Source organism: Podarcis raffonei, chromosome 15 (assembly GCF_027172205.1).
Source record: "Podarcis raffonei isolate rPodRaf1 chromosome 15, rPodRaf1.pri, whole genome shotgun sequence".
NCBI classification, from domain to species: Eukaryota; Metazoa; Chordata; class Lepidosauria; order Squamata; family Lacertidae; genus Podarcis; species Podarcis raffonei.
In genome coordinates, this window is record NC_070616.1 from 1,104,221 (window position 1) to 1,121,135 (window position 16,915).

General features: G+C 47.0%; 1 protein-coding gene and 2 non-coding genes across 3 annotated transcripts; all 3 read left to right on the top strand.

Annotated features, from left to right (window-relative positions):
* Positions 1 to 287: 287 nt before the first annotated feature.
* RPL23A (ribosomal protein L23a) lies at positions 288 to 7,451 on the top strand. Its single transcript, XM_053367730.1, has 5 exons — positions 288 to 412; positions 3,867 to 4,047; positions 5,094 to 5,270; positions 6,156 to 6,225; positions 7,294 to 7,451. The coding sequence occupies exons 1-5, from the start codon at positions 388 to 390 to the stop codon at positions 7,306 to 7,308; spliced, it is 468 nt and encodes a 155-aa protein (XP_053223705.1). The 5' UTR covers positions 288 to 387; the 3' UTR covers positions 7,309 to 7,451.
* On the top strand, positions 4,939 to 5,011 carry LOC128403268 (small nucleolar RNA Z17). Its single transcript, XR_008327914.1, has one exon. It is a non-coding gene; the product is annotated as a small nucleolar RNA Z17 (small nucleolar RNA).
* Positions 5,336 to 5,399, top strand: LOC128403267 (small nucleolar RNA SNORD42). The gene has a single exon (XR_008327913.1). It is a non-coding gene; the product is annotated as a small nucleolar RNA SNORD42 (small nucleolar RNA).
* Positions 7,452 to 16,915: the final 9,464 nt, after the last annotated feature.

Genomic DNA, 16,915 nt, shown 5'->3' on the forward strand with positions numbered 1-16,915 from the left:
TGCAATGTTGCTCATGTTTCTTTCCCCTGATGAATATTACATATCTCTTTTAATTGAGATAAATGACTAAGCCTTATCTGCGCCCCTTGATTTCAAAGGCTCCGCCCTTGACTGCCACTCCAAACGTGGCCGCGGGGAGGCGAGCTAAACCACAACTCCCGTCGCGCACCGCGGCGCTCCGCAGCCCCGCGAGGCCTGGTGGCGCGCATGCTCCCTGCAGCCTGGCTGGGGTGCGGGAGGCCCGCCCCGGAAATCTCTTCCGCCCGGCAGCTCGCCGTTCTCCGCCGGACTTCTCGCGGCGTTTGGGCGCCGTAGCCTCGCGAGAGCTGGCGCTATAAGCTGGCGCGGGGCTCACGTGGTTCCCTCTTTTTCGCCTTCCTTTCCAAGATGGCGCCGAAAGTGAAGAAGGAGGGTGAGCCTCGTGGTGGGGGCTCAGGGGGGCGCCCTCTCTGGGGCAGCCGTGGACCTGGGGGGGGGCTGCAGTGCGGGGAGGGAGTTGGCTGGCGAGGGCGGGGTATAAATAAAATTTATTATTATATTATTATTTCACCCCCCTATAATTGTTCTAGCTCTGTTATTTAACTTTCTCTTCTGGGGGGGGGGGGCTGCTGGGAAGGGTTTGTCGGGGGGTCTGCTGCTGGTTTCTCTCCCCCCCCCCCAAGTTGGAAGTGGTTTGGCTGCAAGGCAGCCCTCAAATAGGGGAGGGGGCTAAATTATGGGTAGGGAGGAGGTGGTGAATTGGGGGGGTTCAAAAGGGCTTGTTTCCTGGGGGGGGGAGGCTGCTGGTTCGTTCACCCTTCTCTTAGCACTGCCCCCCCCCAAGGTGGTTTGGATGAAGTGGTTTGGGAAGACTGACATGGTATTGGCCACCACATTTGGATGTGAGAATGATTAGAAAAATTAGAATATGCAGCAGAAATAGATGATTTGAGGAAACCATGGAAGCATGGAATGGAAGTCGACCTAAAAAGAAATTATTTAATGAATACATTGAAATGTTTTCTTTTTTCTCTTTCTTTTCCCCCTCTTTTTTTTTAAAAAAAATTTATAGTCTACAAAAGAAAACCATAAAATAAATATAAAACAGGTCCAAAGCAATTGTCGTAGCAACAGTAAAAATACTGTTATATTTTGAAAAAATTATAAAGAAGAGGAGATAGTATTGGCCACCAGCTTGGATGGCGTTAAAAGAAATTTTGACAGATTCATCGGGGTGGAGGGGGCTACCTGGGCCTACTAGGCACACGGTCAGAGGCAGCAAGTGCCTCTGAATAACGATTGCTTGGAATCGCAGGGATACGAAGATTTCCCTCCTTCTCTTGTAATATTGAAACCCAATGAAGCTGAATGTTGAAAGATTCAGGACAGTCCAAATTGGAAGGGGCATTGAGGGACATCCAGCCCTGGCTGAGGCTGTAGGGTGACATGTGTTTGTGTTTTATACCTACCTGGCAGCCAGACCCATCTAACAAGTGAAGTAAGAGTTGACCTACTGTTGAGTGGCTTTCATTTCTGGCTTTTAGAAAGCTTGTAGGCTTCCTTCTTTTTCAAAATATGTTTTTATAGCAACAGGTAGCTTTCTCCCCCACCCCCCAAATCTTTATTAACCCTGAGCAGATTTCTTTACATGTTATTCTGCATGTTCTAGATCAGTAGAATCTGGCCTTTTCAGAAATGCTGCCCCCCCCCCCTTTACTCAAAGAGATACCCAGGGACCCACTTTTTAACTTCATGAAATATTTTTTGTACAGCTGTAGTGTTGGGACGCGGGTGGCGCTGTGGGTAAAACCTCAGCGCCTAGGACTTGCTGATCGTCAGGTCGGTGGTTCGAATCCCCGTGGCAGGGTGCACTCCCGTTGCTCGGTCCCAGCGCCTGCCAACCTAGCAGTTCGAAAGCACCCCCGGGTGCAAGTAGATAAATAGGGACCGCTTACTGGTGGGAAGGTAAACGGTGTTTCCGTGTGCTGCGCTGGCTCGCCAGATGCAGCTTGTCACGCTGGCCACGTGACCCGGAAGTGTCTGCGGACAGCGCTGGCTCCTGGCCTATAGAGTGAGATGAGCGCACAACCCTAGAGTCTGGCAAGACTGGCCCGTACGGGCAGGGGTACCTTTACCTTTAGTGTTGCTGTTGCAGCCCACTCCTAAATCAGGGTGTGACCCAATAGATCCTGACTTACCAGTGGACTAAGATGGTGTTGAGGCAAACACTATAAATCTACCCTTCCCGTTCTCATAAAAAGAGACCTGTTGAATCAGACTAAACATTCATATAGCCAGCCCAGCATCCTGTTGTCACAGTGGCCAACCAAATAGCAAGCAGACCATGATCACTACAGCACTGTCTACTTGTGTTCTCCTGTGACCGGTATTCAGAAGAGGTTGCACATAGCTGTCCTGGCTAATAGCCACTCAGAGCCCTCTGAATTTGACCAAATCTCTTTTAAAGCCATCTAGGTTGGTACCCATCATTGCTTCCTGTGAAAACCAGTTCCATAATTTAACTGTGCTCTGGGTGAAGAAATGCTCTTGCCTGTCCTGAATCCTCTAACACTGGAATAACCCACCTTCTTTCTAAATGAGGGTGGGCAACCACAACAATAAACAATATTCCTTTTTTTATAAATATTTTTATTAGTTTTTAACATACAAAATTATAAAACATACCACACAATTTATCACAAATACATTCTTATTGGACTTCCATCAGCACCTCTGATAATCCTCCGTCTTAATCACTTCTTACGCATTTCCTAACTTAATATTGCCTTTACATTCTTAACATACCACGTCTCCTCCATTTTTGCAAGATTTCTAATATTATTCCTCACAGAACTTTGCAAACCTACAAACGTCGTCCGGTCATCACAAATACTTTTCAAATAATCCGTAAATTTACTCCAGTCCTCGGTAAACTTCTGGTCCCACCGGTTTCAGATCCTTCCCGTTAGTTTGTCCAGTTCCGCATAGTCCATTAATTTCATCCTCCATTCTTCCATCGTTGGTAATTCTTCTTGCTTCCATTTTTGGGCCAATAGTATTCTTGCTGCTATTACTGCATATAGAAGAAGCTTACATTCCTTTCTATTTATATCGTTTCCAACAATACCCAACAGAAATGCTTCTGGTTTCTTTATGAATGTATATTTCAACATTTTTTTCTACTCATTATATATCATCTCCCAGAAGCATTTCACCTTTTTACATTCCCACCATATGTGATAAAATGTTCCCTCTTTTTCGTTACATTTCCAACATTTATTACTGACTTCATACATTTTTGCTAACTTCACTGGTGTAATATACCATCTATACATCATCTTCATCACATTTTCTTTTAATGCATTACATGCAGTAAATTTTAAGCCTTCCTTCCATAATTTTATCCAATCATTCAACTGTATGTTATACCCAAAATCTTTGGCCCAATGAATCATAACCGACTTAACCTCCTCATCTTTCAAGTGCCATTCAAGCAGCAATTTATAACAATAAACAATATTCCAATAGAGTTTGCACCATAGATTTGTATAAGGACAGTTTTAGTTTCAGTCCCTGATGATCCCTAATGTGGAATTTGCCTTTTCCACAGCCTTTCAATGCTGGGTCAACATTTTCATTGTGGTATCATAACCACAAGACCTCTCTTGACCATTCACTGCTAGTTCAGAGCCCGTTAGTTTATGCAAATATTTCCTTCCCCCTGTGGGTCACTAAAAGCACACGTTTCTGTTACTTGAATTGATGTGGAGTAAATTGCATAGGCTTTAAAGGCCATGTGCCGACAATCCTGTTGAAGCTGTATGGGATGTGCAGAGGAATTTCCCCCCACCTCCCTGCTCATCCGCAGCTCTGTCTTCTCCTTGCAGCTGTCCCGGCCAAGACTGAGGCAAAATCCAAAGCCCTGAAAGCTAAAAAGGCAGTCCTGAAAGGTGTCCACAGTCACAAGAAGAAGAAGATCCGGACGTCCCCTACCTTCAGAAGGCCGAAAACACTGCGGTTACGGAGGCAGCCCAAGTATCCCAGGAAGAGTGCGCCAAGGAGGAACAAGTAAGTCGGCCCAAGAGATGCTCAGCGCGGCCCACCAAGCTCTGGTAGCCAGGCAAAATACCCATGACTTGTCTACTCATGTATTAAAAATGGATTTTTAATAGCATATAGTATCTTCCCGCAAAGAGTTCCACAGTGTCTTCCTTTAAAAATTGCTGATCAGTTTCTGCACTATCCCTCTCAGCTCCAGTCTATTTTGACAGTTTTGTTTATTTTAAAAAAAATATTTCTGAAGAAAAGTAAAACATTTACACATAGAAAATATCATCGAAATAATTGAGTGCAATGTCTTTAGTAAAACATTTGGAGGATAAAACTAGATGTAGTCTATTTTTATGGTTACTTAAGGATGATACATGAATGATGATTGCTGCTCCTGTTCTCCTCCTCCCCCAAATTGTTGAGGGAGCTTGAGTGTTTCCCCACAGGCATCCAGGTGTTCACAGTGAGAACAGGATGCGGGACAAATGGGCTGTTGGCCTGCTCCAGCAGAGCTCTTTTTATGTTCTCATCTCAGTTCTTTATGAATGCTACGCAGGCATGTTGAAAGCTGTTTTATCCAGAGTCAGACCTCTGACCCCTCTAGCTCAGCATTGTCTACTCTGACTGGCAGAGGCACTGGCAGGAGGGACTTTCCCAGCCCTACCTGGAGATTCCCCTGGGGATTGAATCTGGGACCTCCGGCGCTTCCCAAGTCTTCTGCCAAGTCGGGCTCTTGGCCCATCTATCTTAAGCACACAGACTGGCAGAGGCCCTCTAGGGTTTCAGGCAGGGAGGATATTCCCCAGCCCCACTGGAGATGCTGGGAGTTGAACCGGAGACCCCCTTTTGCAAGCAGAGCAGGGGTTCCATTGCTGAGCCCATGGCCTTTCCCTTTGGCCAAGGATCAAAGGTGCAGAGGATGATGATTTAGCGACCAAAGCCTGATTGGTTGTGATTACAGCTTAATAGTGACTGATGCACCTGGATCTGTATTTGAGGACCTTTCACCCTCACCACTTCTGTGAGTAACTGATAAAGCCCCCTTTTGCTGCCCTCCTTCCCAGGTTGGACCACTATGCCATCATCAAGTTCCCCCTGACCACTGAATCGGCCATGAAGAAGATTGAAGACAACAACACGCTGGTGTTCATCGTGGACGTGAAAGCAAACAAGCACCAAATCAAGCAGGCTGTCAAAAAGCTCTACGACATTGACGTGGCAAAGGTCAACACGCTTATCAGGTGAGCAGAGACTGTGTGAGAGAGAGAGAGAGAGCACGTGCAAGCAGGGAGAGGCAGGTTCTCTTGTGCAAATGATGGAAACATTATCGTCTGAAGAAAGTGATGCTTTCAAAGGAACCACTGATGCACAAAAAATGCCCTTCCAGGGATCGACAGAGGTGTAAGAATTCTCAGGGGAGGGTAATTGCCATCTGTAAAGCTTTAGTTCATTTTAAAATGTACAATAATACATAGATTAAATAATAATAACAGATTAAAATTAAAAAGATGGAAAACAAAGCTGTAAAACAGGCACATAGAATGAGTACAGTGGCATGTGGGTTAAAACAACAACATTCCAAGTACAAAATGTTATCTGATTGTCAAGCATTGTCCAAGATTTGCCAGGCTTGTGACGAGGTTGTCTTGAAAATGATGGTTCCATTGCACATGTCATAAAAGGAATGCCAAATCATATAAAAAGTGTCCGAACGTTCTAGTCCTTATCGACATCTCAGATTATGCACAATTTTCTCCTGATAACTATATTCCAGAGTGGGTGGTACCAAGCACCCAGTGTAAGGTTTTGGACTGGAAGATAAGGTTTTCTTTGAACATCTTAGCATCTTGCAACAGGGAAAGGATTGTTTTTGCCAGTGTAAAGTAACTCAAAGCACACACCTAAAATTTAAATGAGGAACAGGTGCTGTTAAGAGGAAGAGCATGGATTTTGATTTTTTTAATATAAAAAAAGTTCTAATTGCTCAAGGTAGTAAAATAAGCTGAAGCAAGAATATCACACACTGCACTTATCCTAGGGAACAAATGTGCACCAGGGCTGGAGAGTAGGAATGGTGCAGCACCAACCACTGCTTTTGAGAGCTAACACCACCTGTCTCCTTCCAGGCCTGACGGTGAGAAGAAAGCCTATGTCCGCCTTGCTCCAGACTATGACGCGCTAGATGTTGCCAACAAGGTAAGGAGGGAGAGGCTGATAGACCCTTTCCCCATAATGGGGCCTTGGAGTAAGGGCAGGCAGGGCCTGGCTGCTGGATCAGGCCAAAGAGGGCCTGGCTAGAGCAGCATCCAGTCCCTGCAGAGGCCAGCCAAATTCCCCAGAAGGAAGCCCACAAGCAGAACATGAGTGCAAGAGCGCTCTCCTCGCTTGAGAGTCCTGGAATTACCAGCCAGGAGAAGAGGAGGCAGAATGGCCATCTTTACATATCGAAAGGGCTGTCAACATGGACAGTGCAAACCAATGGGTTCAAATTGAAAGAGAGGAAATTTTGAGTAATAATAATAATAAAATTTTATTTCTATCCCGCCCTCCCCAGCCGAAGCCGGGCTCAGAGCTGCTAACAACAATAAAAGTAACACAGCATTCTAAAATCAATTCATTTTAAAATCAATTCAAAATCAAATTAATGGCAACCACTGGGCTAGAGTTCTGTGAGGAATTACCAGAGGAGGGGGTCAGACTGTGCCTTGGCCAAAGGCCTGGTGGAACAGCTCTGTCTTGCAGGCCCTGCGGAAAGATATCGGGGCCACGGCCAAAAAGGCCCTGGCTCTGGTTGAGGCCAGCCTAACCTTAGTAAACATTAGGAAGAACTTTCTGAGAGTTGGAACAGACTTCCTCAGAAGGTGATGAACTCTCCTTCATTGAGGGGTTTAAAACAGTCAGAGATTCTTTAGCTGTGGTTCCTGCATGGGGGGGGGTTGGACTAGATGAGCCTTGTAGGTCCCTTCCACCTTTACAGTTCTGTTATTCTGGTCATTACTGCTAGATTTTCTGTTATCGCTGAGAATACTTAACTGAGTTTCTAGGAAATAGCCCCAGAACTCAAATTCTTGGACACAGTTTTTGCACTATGAGGCTGAGTTGTATAGGCCGCTGTGAAGCTCCTTTGCTAGAAGATGTCAGGTTTCCCCCCCCCCCCCCAGGTGGGAGCAGCACAGTGAGTGGGTGTGAATCCCCAAGGGGCAGAAAAGCTGGGGGAGATCAGACGGCTAATGCAATTCTTTGCTTTTTCTTTTGTGTTTCCAGATTGGTATCATCTAAGTGGCCCGTTGCCAGCATTGTACGAAAAGACCTCCCACCTCTGAAATGCATTTTGTACAAAATGTTTCCTATAGACTCCTGAGTCTAATCCCACCTGTATCTGTAAAAGGATTTTGCAATAAATTGCATCTTGGGCTCCATAAGTAACTCCAGACATGCTTTCAAACAAATGCCAAAGTTGGGGGGGGGGGGAGAGAAGGGGTCAGCTTTGTCACCAGGCAAGCGCTTGGAGTGTGGGTCTGCAGGCATCTGAAACAATGCTTATGTGTCTTCTCATTCTTTGGGAGCAGAATGATGGCTGCCTGTCTGCAGAAATCCAAGACGGAAGCTGCCGTTTTCAACTTAAAGCCATTTCTAAATCTGTTCAAAATTGGGCACTTCCATTTTCTGACCACGGGGAGGCAGATGTTGCGAGAGACGGAAGCAGGTTGAAACCGCAGCCGTTTAGTGTTTTCTTTTTATAAGGGTGAAGAACTAAAGAGACTTTCCTTTGGAAAACAGGAGGGTTGTGGGTCCACACAGGTTTTCAAGCATAAACAACATTGTCTGCCCCCCAATCCAGTGCTTCAGTGGCAGTTAAGCTAGTGCCAAAATCTGTTTGGCAAAAGACTAGAGCCTTGAGGCGGTTAGCCCTTTTTCTAGCCCAAGGACTGCATGGGCTCATTGCAGTTCCTCTGGGGCCATATGGCCCACCCACACTCTTCTGCAACCAGATACGTGCATTTTGATAAAATAAGCCATGCAGACACGCACGCAAGAAAATGGGAAAGGAATAGAGAAAGGGTCCGTCTAGCTATATGTTATTTAGCAAAATGTATATGCCGCTTGATTGTAGTAAAGCCTCTAAGCAGATGACAGTTACAGATAAAAATGATCAATTAATTTTTTTTAAAATGATTAAGTAAAAGAGATTAAAATGCATGCCAGCATCTACCTCTGTGTGGCTAGGGTTCCCTAAGCAAAAACGTTTTAGGCAGACATGGCAGAGAGTTCAGGAAAGGCACCTGCCTGTTATCAAGAGGCAGGGAGTTCCAGAGGGTAGGTGCCACCACACTAAAGCGCCACTTCCTTACAACTGCAGAGCTGGTATTGGAAAGATCAGAGCGCTTGAGCTCTGGGAGTGATGCGATCTTGCAGGTGACCTGGTCCCAAGTGAAGGGTTTTAGATTCTAGCCGTAATGCCTTGAACCTGACCTGGTAGCAAACTGGCAACCAGTGCAGATGTTCTTGGAGCACAGATGTTCTATCGGCATCAGTGGGGCAGCATTCTGCACTAACTGCAGTTTCTGGGTCATCCAATATTATATAATATTGCCAGAAACAGTTAGAAAATACCATATAGCCTTTTGGTATACCATGTCAGAACTCTTCCATGGGTACCTTTCAGGGTGGGAGAACAGCTTTTACCCTCTGGATGCTGCTGGAGTGCAATTCTTGCTCCCCCTGAATTTTACAGGTCAAAAGTCATAAGAACTTAAGAAGGACCCTGCTAGATCAGACCAGAGGCTCATTGGTCCACCAAGCACAATTCAGGAGCATTACTGCATCTGGTTGTGGGGACAGACCATAGCCATCATGGCTACTAGCCATAAATAGCTGCCTTCTCCTTGAATGTGTATGATAATGATAATATTAATCCTCTCTTAAAGCCACCACTGCCTCCTGCAGAAGGGAGTTCCACAGTTTAGCTGTTCTGAGAAAGAAAGGAAGACTTTCTTTTCTCTATCTTGAATCTTCCAACTTCATTGGCTGTTCACGAGTTCCAGTTTTATGAGGAAAAGCACTTTCTCCATGCTATGCTAAATTCCTTATCATGTCTCCTCTTCCTCACTGTTTCTCTAAACTAGAGAAAACCCAAACACTGCAGCCTTCCCTCCGTCTGTTTCAGCCACCCTTTTCTGAACCTTTCCCTACTCTCCCGTCACCAGAGCCTTTTTAACTTGAGATGCTATTGAGGGTTGAACCTGGCACCCTCTGCCTGCTGCAATGTGGGGCTCCGTCTCAAAGCTACGGTTTCTCCCATTGTGCCAAATGCATTGTACCCGTGGGAGAGTTGAGAAGACGCTGCTTTTGTCAACAGCTGCCTTGGGGGCTCTTGGGGCGAAATGCAAGACTCCCTTCCCAGCTGCCTTTGCGCCTGGCCTGATTGGAAATCCGAATTGCTTTGTTAGCAATCCAGCCGCAGGAAATCTGATTCAGATAAGCGAGGATGCGATGGATCTTATTAAACTTCTGCACGGTGCAAGCAGAGGACAGGAAGAGGTTTTTCTGAACCTGAGAGCCCGCTGGATCAGGCCAATAACCTATCTATCCCCACACCCTCACAAGGGCCAATCAGAGGCTCCCAAAGGAAACCTCCAAAGCCTGGTCTGAGCCTAAGAGCTCTCTTTCCCTCCTGCAGTTGCCAGCCACTGGTATCAAAAAGCTTTGCTGACTCCAACTGGGGAGGCAGGGCACAGCCCACCGGTCTTGAAAGACCTACATTGGCTCCCAGTACGTTTCCCCATTAGCTAAAGTGGTGCTTCAGGTTAAGAACAGTTTCAGGTTAAGAACAGACCTCCAGAACGAATTAAGTACTTAACCCGAGGTACCACTGTATATCTGAAGGAGCGTTTCCACCCCCATCATTCTGCCTGAACACTGAGGTCCAGCTCCGAGGGCCTTCTGGCGGTTCCCTCGCTGCAAGAAGCCAAGTTACAGGGAACCAGGCAGAGGGCCTTCTCGGTAGTGGCACCCGCCCTGTGGAACGCCCTTCCATCAGATGTCAAGGAAATAAACAACTATCTGGCATTTAGAAGACATCTGAAGGCAGCCCTGTTTAGGGAAGTTTTTAATGTTTGATGTATTACGGCATTCTAATATTTTGTTGGAAACCACCCAGAGTTTGATGTATTACGGTATTTTAATATTTTTTTGGAAACCATCCAGAGTGGCTGGGGAAGCCCAGCCAGATGGGTGGGCTATAAATAATAAATTATTAGTGGCAGTTCATGGCATTCTCTGTGAATCTGCCTTTTCTTTTAAAGACACTGGGTTGGTCCCACTCCCTGGGGAAGTGAGTTCCAGAGTTTAACAATGTGCCTCGTGAAGGACTCCCTGGAGCGATGGTGCCACGGAGCGCTCTCAGCCTGAAGAGCACTCGGGTGCTCTTAAACTTCTTTTGATTAACTGACAAGAGAACCTTTGCCTTCCATTTGGCAATGGGTTTGGCTGCCAAGAATTTCTCCATAAGTGGAAGGCATGTTGCAAGTGGGGCTGGATGCTGGGTGCTTTAGCAGAGAGGGCAGTGCCTGTTTGGATCTGAGACGTGGGGTTGGGGAGAGAGTTTGGAGTGGGGGGAAGTTGGAGCTGTTGGAGTGGTGGCCCTGGATGGGGCGTGCGCCAAATCACTTCATTTCAAGGAGCTTGTGTGCAAGGAGGTGGATTGGCTGTAGATCCTCGCAGCAGCTACAGCTTCATGAAAAGGGCCCCAGCATCCTGTTGGGACACCCAGATGCTCCCAAGCGGAACTCGCAAGCAGGGCCTGAACACAAGAACCCTCTCTTCCCCCACTGTGGTTTCCAGCAGCTGGTATTCAGAAGCATTGCTGCCTCCAACTGTGGAGGCCGCGCAGAGAAATCATGGCTAGCAGCCCTCCAGAGCCCTCTCCTCTTCCACGAATTTGTCCAATCCTCTTTTAAAGCCATCCAAGTTGGCCGTCACTGCTTCCAGTGGCAGGGAGCTCCACAGCTGAACTAAGCGCTGGGGAACAGAGCCGCTTAACTGTGGGGGAACCGAGCTGGAAGCTGCCCAGAATGGTTGGGGAAACCCAGGTGGGTGGGGTATAAATAATAAAAATATTATTATTTATTATTATCAGATGCAGGTTGTGAGCACACTCTTAGCGCGCTGCAGAGAGAAGGAAAGCCATCACTCTCTGGCAAAAGCTTGCAGCTGGAACGCTGCCACCTCCTGGGTTTCTGGGGCCCTCAAGAGTCCCAGGATGGGAACAAGGCGTCACCAAGTGGACTGAGACAAGGACCCTCTCAGCTGAAGTGGCCACATGCCTGAGCAGCTGTTTTGGAGGTTCAATTTCCACAAAGAACAGTAAATACCTGCTGTTCTGTAGGGTTTGCTGTTCAGAGGCAGGTTGCCTCTGATGCTGGAGAGAGAGCATCCAGCCGTCGTGACCAGCAGATTTCTTCTCTGTTAATTTGTCTTAATCTTTCAAAACCATCAAGGCGAGCGAGTTGCAGCGGCGCCTTGTGGCAGCCAGTTCCACAGGTTCACCACGCCCTGCCATTCCGTTCTCTCTGGTCTGAATCTTTTGTTTTTGTGAGATGACTCAATGTTCTGGTATTGTGGGAGGAGAGTTTACGGCAGAAAGAAAAGGGAAAAAAGTCGTTCACACTGCGCTGCACAGAGTTGAACAGTGGAACTCCCTGCTACAGGAGGCAGGGATGATGGCCACCAACCTGGATGGCTTTAATAGAGGATTGGACAAATTCCTGGATGAGACTGCTCTGCCTCCATAGTCAGAGGCAGCAAGGCTTTCGAATACCAGGTGCTGGAGACCTCGGATGGGGGAGAGTCGCCTTGTGTTCGAATCCTGTGGATTTCTCCATTCCATTCTGTTCATTGCACTTACATTCCCCCTTTCATGCAAGGGGCTCTTTGCAACACCCTGTGAGGTAGGAGAGACTGAGTGGCCCAAGGTCACTCAAGGGGCTTCCATAGCTGAGCAGCTATTTGAACCCTGGTCACTTTTCACCAGTACACAGCCCTGGCTGGTTGGCCACTGTGAAAACAGGATGCTTGCCGGACTAGATGAGCCACTGGCTTGATCCAGCAAGCGCTTAGGTTCAGAAAACAAGAAAAACCTCTCCCTGCCCTTTGCTTGCACTGTACATGAATGCTATAAAAAGCCATCACAGCCAATTGCTGCTTTTCCTGACGCTCCAATACGGTCAGTTTCCAAATCAGCGGTTTTACAATTCCAGCAGGGGATTTGCTTCCTTCCCTCGGACCATTTAAGTCGCCCTTGACAGCAACCAGAAGCAATTCAATGAAGGCTGTGTGCGCTTTCCGTGGTCACATGAGTCCATGAACCCAGAACAAACTCCTGAAGCTGCGTCTGCATGGCAGCCTTTTCCAATGGCAAAACCTCCTTGACGTTCAGGAAAGAAAACTCAACATCCCATTTAGCAGTTCAGGCATGCAGAGAGCACCAGGGCCAGATTTTTTTGGCCAGTCTTGGTGGGAAAAGGATTGGGGGGGATGAGACCGCCTGCCAGTGTCCCTTTTGCACAAGTTGGGCTTGCAAAGTTCCCTGATTAATCTACGTTTTCTTCCCATATAGTCCTCCCCATCCTTGGAGCCAGAAATCTGTCCAAATTCAACACAAATATGGGTTGCCTGGGCTGGGCAGAGATCCTTCCAAAACAAGCCATTCCAGAATTGTAGAGTGAGTTGGAAGGATCCTCCAAAGGTCATCCAGTCCAATACAGGGATCGCGGCTACAGATCCCCAACCATGCACCCTCTGCTTAAAAACCTCCAAGGAAGAAGAAACCACCACCTTCTGTGAGAGTCCCACCATCAAACAGCTCTTACCGTCAGAAAGTTATTCCTAATGTTCAAGTCAAAATCTCCTTGTAATTTGAATCAGCCAAGCTTTTTAACATTTCGTTCTCTTCCTGCAAGTTCCTAGTCCTTATGATTATGCTGCTCCTTGGGTCTCACAACAATCTACCTCGCTTGGTTGTTGTTTCTGAGCTCCTGCTGGGACCCAGATGGGAATAACTTGCCCTACTTTAGTGCAGACAACCAGTAACTTCTTGTGCTAAGATACAACTGGTGTGATAGCAGCATTCCACCTCTTTTTATCTGGCCAAATCCATTAATGCACCCTCTGGCCTTATCCTCCTAGCTTCTATAACTCCTGCTCTCTCTGATCTCATTGCCAGGGCTGGCTGGGGCAGATAAAGTTGCAATCCACAAACATCTGGAAGGTTATATTCTTTCCACGGCAGACGCCGCAAACTTGCTTTGTATTTAACTGGGCTCTCTCCCCTTCTCTATTCATTTAATTTAAAAAATACTTGGATGGAAACATAAACCCCTTCTCACTTGTGATCCCCAGAAACTGCTATTCAGAATAGACTGTGCTGGACACTGGAGGCACAACAAGGCCTTCACCAATGTTGTATCGTCTAATCCTCTTTTAAGGCTGCCCGTTTTCATGGCCATCGGCGCATCTTGCGGCAGAGAGTTTCAGAAGTTAACTCTTCTTGTTTCAGGCAAATGCATAAGAAGCAAAAATAATTATGCAATGCCAGCAATTGTTGTTGTCAGTTACTCAGGGTTGAGAAATGAGGAAGGAGTCTTTAAAAAATAATAATAATTCAAAGGCATACTAAGTTGCACCTAGCTCAACATTGTCTGCATGGACTGGCAGCAGTTCTCCAATGTTTCATATTGGGGGGGGGGGTTCTCTCCCAGCCCTACCTGGAGATTCCCCCGGGGTTCGGACCTGGGTTCTTCTGCATGCAAGGCTGATGTTCTGCCACTATGCGGCAGCTCTTCACTTAAAAAATCAATATTCTAGTCCTCATGGTCTGGAATAAGGAAGTGACTTAAATGGGAACATAGGAAGTTGCCTTATTCCAAACCAGACCCATTGGTCTATCCAGCTCCGTATTGTCCGACCTGCACTTGTCATCCGAGGTCCTGCTCCTGGAGAAGTGGCAACACAAGAACGGGCCTTTTTAGTGGTGGCTTCCAAAACTGTGGGATGCTCTCCCCAGAGAGGATTGCCTGGCGCCATCATTGCATGCCTTCAGGTGCCAGGCAAAACCATTCATTTTTGGCCATTAAATAATCTAAGGCTTGTAAAACGGGGGGAGGGGGAGGCTGTTATTCTGATGATTATTTTTCTATTAGGCTGTCAGTATGCTTTTTATTATGGTTCGATCATTGATGTTTTGTAATGTATTTCTAATGTTGTGTACCGCCCCAAGATCTTTTGATAAAGGGTGGTATATAATAATAATAATAATAATAATAATAATAATAATAATAATAATAATAAATTATTATTATTATTATTATTTATACCCCTAAACCCCGCCCATCTGGCTGGGATTCCCCAGCCACTCTGGGTGGCTTCCAACAAAAGATTAAAATACAGTAATGCATCAAACATTAAAAGCTTCCCTAAACAGGGCTGCCTTCAGATATCTTCTAAATGCCAGATAGTTGTTTATTTCCTTGACATTTGACATCGTTCGGGCTGAACGATGGGGGTCGAGACGCTCCTTCAGATATACTGGACCAAGGCCATTTAGGGCTTTAAAGTATATAAATGTAATTAATAATAATCAGTGGGGTTTTTTCCTGGGGGTACGCATACCCCTAAACATTTTGTGAATCTAAGTTTGGCCTCATTGAGGGGCAGTATTTCAATATGAGAAGGAAAGTGAGAGTACCCCTAAACATTTTTGAAAGAAAAAAGCACTGATATTATTATTATTATAAATACTAATACCTACACTGACTGGCAGCGGCTCTCTAGGGTTTCTGGCAGTGGGTGTCCCTCCCAGCACTCCATGGAGATTTCAGGGTGGACTAAACCTGGGCAGCTCCACCACTCAGCTGCTGCCAGGTGTGTTTCTCTGAGCTGTGCCCTTGCTAGTTGGCACCATGCCCAGGGAAAAGAGCAGGCATGGATGCAACAACCCCCTCCTGGAGAAAACACTTTCCAATTCCCATCACAGCTCATTGTGGCTCAGCAGCCGAGATCTCAGGGATATGCCAGTGGGAGGGCAAGAGAGTCCTTTGTTGTTGCTGCCACACACACCCCAGCCTCAAAACCCGCAGTGCCTCTTTTGAGGCAGCACAGAGGCGCCCTCCCCATGGCAACCGGCTGGTTTTTCCACTCAACCCGGCCTGGATCCCAAGCCGGGGATTGGATGGGCGTCTCAGGTGAGGCGCTGGCCAGCCAAGCAGATCCCGACTCTCGCTGTGGGACCGTTCGCAAGGCAACGGCAGCGCCCTGTCGGCTCTGCTCAGCCCCAAGAGGCCGGCTGGGAGACGCATTGCTGTTTGACAAGAGGCTCTCGCTCCCTCCTTCGCGCCACCGCTAATGTCCAAAAGGAGCCTAGGAAGAGCTGGCTGGGTCAGGCCAAAGGGGGCCCATCTGACTATATGGAACTTGCCAAACTGACTGGGAGTCTCCGAGAGAAGAGGCGGTGGAAGAAGATTAAAGAATATTGGAAAAAAATGTGTTAATATTTAAATCTCAGAATAGCTTTGGAAGTGGATATAGGCCGTAGGGTGAGGAGGAGAAGATAGTGTATTTTAAAATAGTATTACTTGTAAGTGGTAAAATGTCAAGGTTTTTATGGTAAAAGTAAGTGTGATAAAAAAATATGGTTAAAAACTATGATATATGTAAACTGCTAAAGGTGAGGTAAAATGAAAATCGGATAGGGGGGACTTGGGGAAGCTCGCCTAACAATGTTTAGAAAAAATAAGGGTAGGACAAGAATTTGCTTCTATTGCCTGTTTTTCTGTTTGTGTTATAAAATGAATAAAAAAATTGGGGGGGGGAGGGGGGCCCATCTGGTCCAGCATCCTCTTCACAAAGTGGCCAATGAGATGCCCATTAGGGGTAACCCGCAGGCGGGATTCTCTCCTCCTGGGGTTTTCAGCAACTGGCATTAAGAAACATCCCTGCCTCCAGATAAAATAGCCACCAGGGCTAGGAGCCATTGATAGAATCCTAGAACTGTAGAGTTGGCAAGGGTCCCCCAAAGATCATCCAGTCCAACCCCCTGCGATGCAGGAGTCGGAGCTGAAGAATCCCTACCAGATGACCATCCAAACACTGCTTAAAAACCTCAATCGAAGGAGCACCCACCACTTTCCAAGTTGTCTGTTGCACCGTCAAACAACTCTTCTCAGAAAGTTCTTCCTGATGTTGAGTTGGAATCTCCTTTTAAGGAGATGGGTTCGAGTCCTGCCCTCCGGAGCAGGAGAAAACAAGCTTGCTGCCTCTTCCATGTGAGATATTTGAAGATGGCTCTCCTATCTCCTCTCAGACTCCTATCATCCAGGCTAAACATCCCCAACTCCCTCAACCATTCCTCTTAAGACTCTGTTTCCAGACCCTTGACTATCTTGTTTGCCCTCCTCTGCCCACCTCCCAGTTTGTCAATATCCTTCTTAAACTGGGGTGCCCAGAACTGGACACAGGTGTCTTCTCAGGTCCCACTGTCAGGACTGCAGAAAAGATGTGAAAATTCCTAAACTGTTTAAAAAACAAAAACAAAAACATGAAGACTGCTGCTGCTGCTCGCGTGAGTGTTGGGAGGACCGCTCCCTTTTCTGCCAACTCCATCCGGCCGAGGGGACGGGGCCTGCACTCACCGCCACAGCATCAGAGGCCTGAGAGAGGCCTCCGGGACACGGCTGCTGCTGCTGCTCGTGTGAGTGCTGGGAAGACCGCTCCCTCTCCTGCCAACTCCATCCGGCCTAGGGGGCGGGGCCTGCACTACCACTACAGTTTAGAGGCCTGAGCAGCTACCGGCAGCAATGGACAAAATGGTTTTAAATGTTTTAACCGCTTT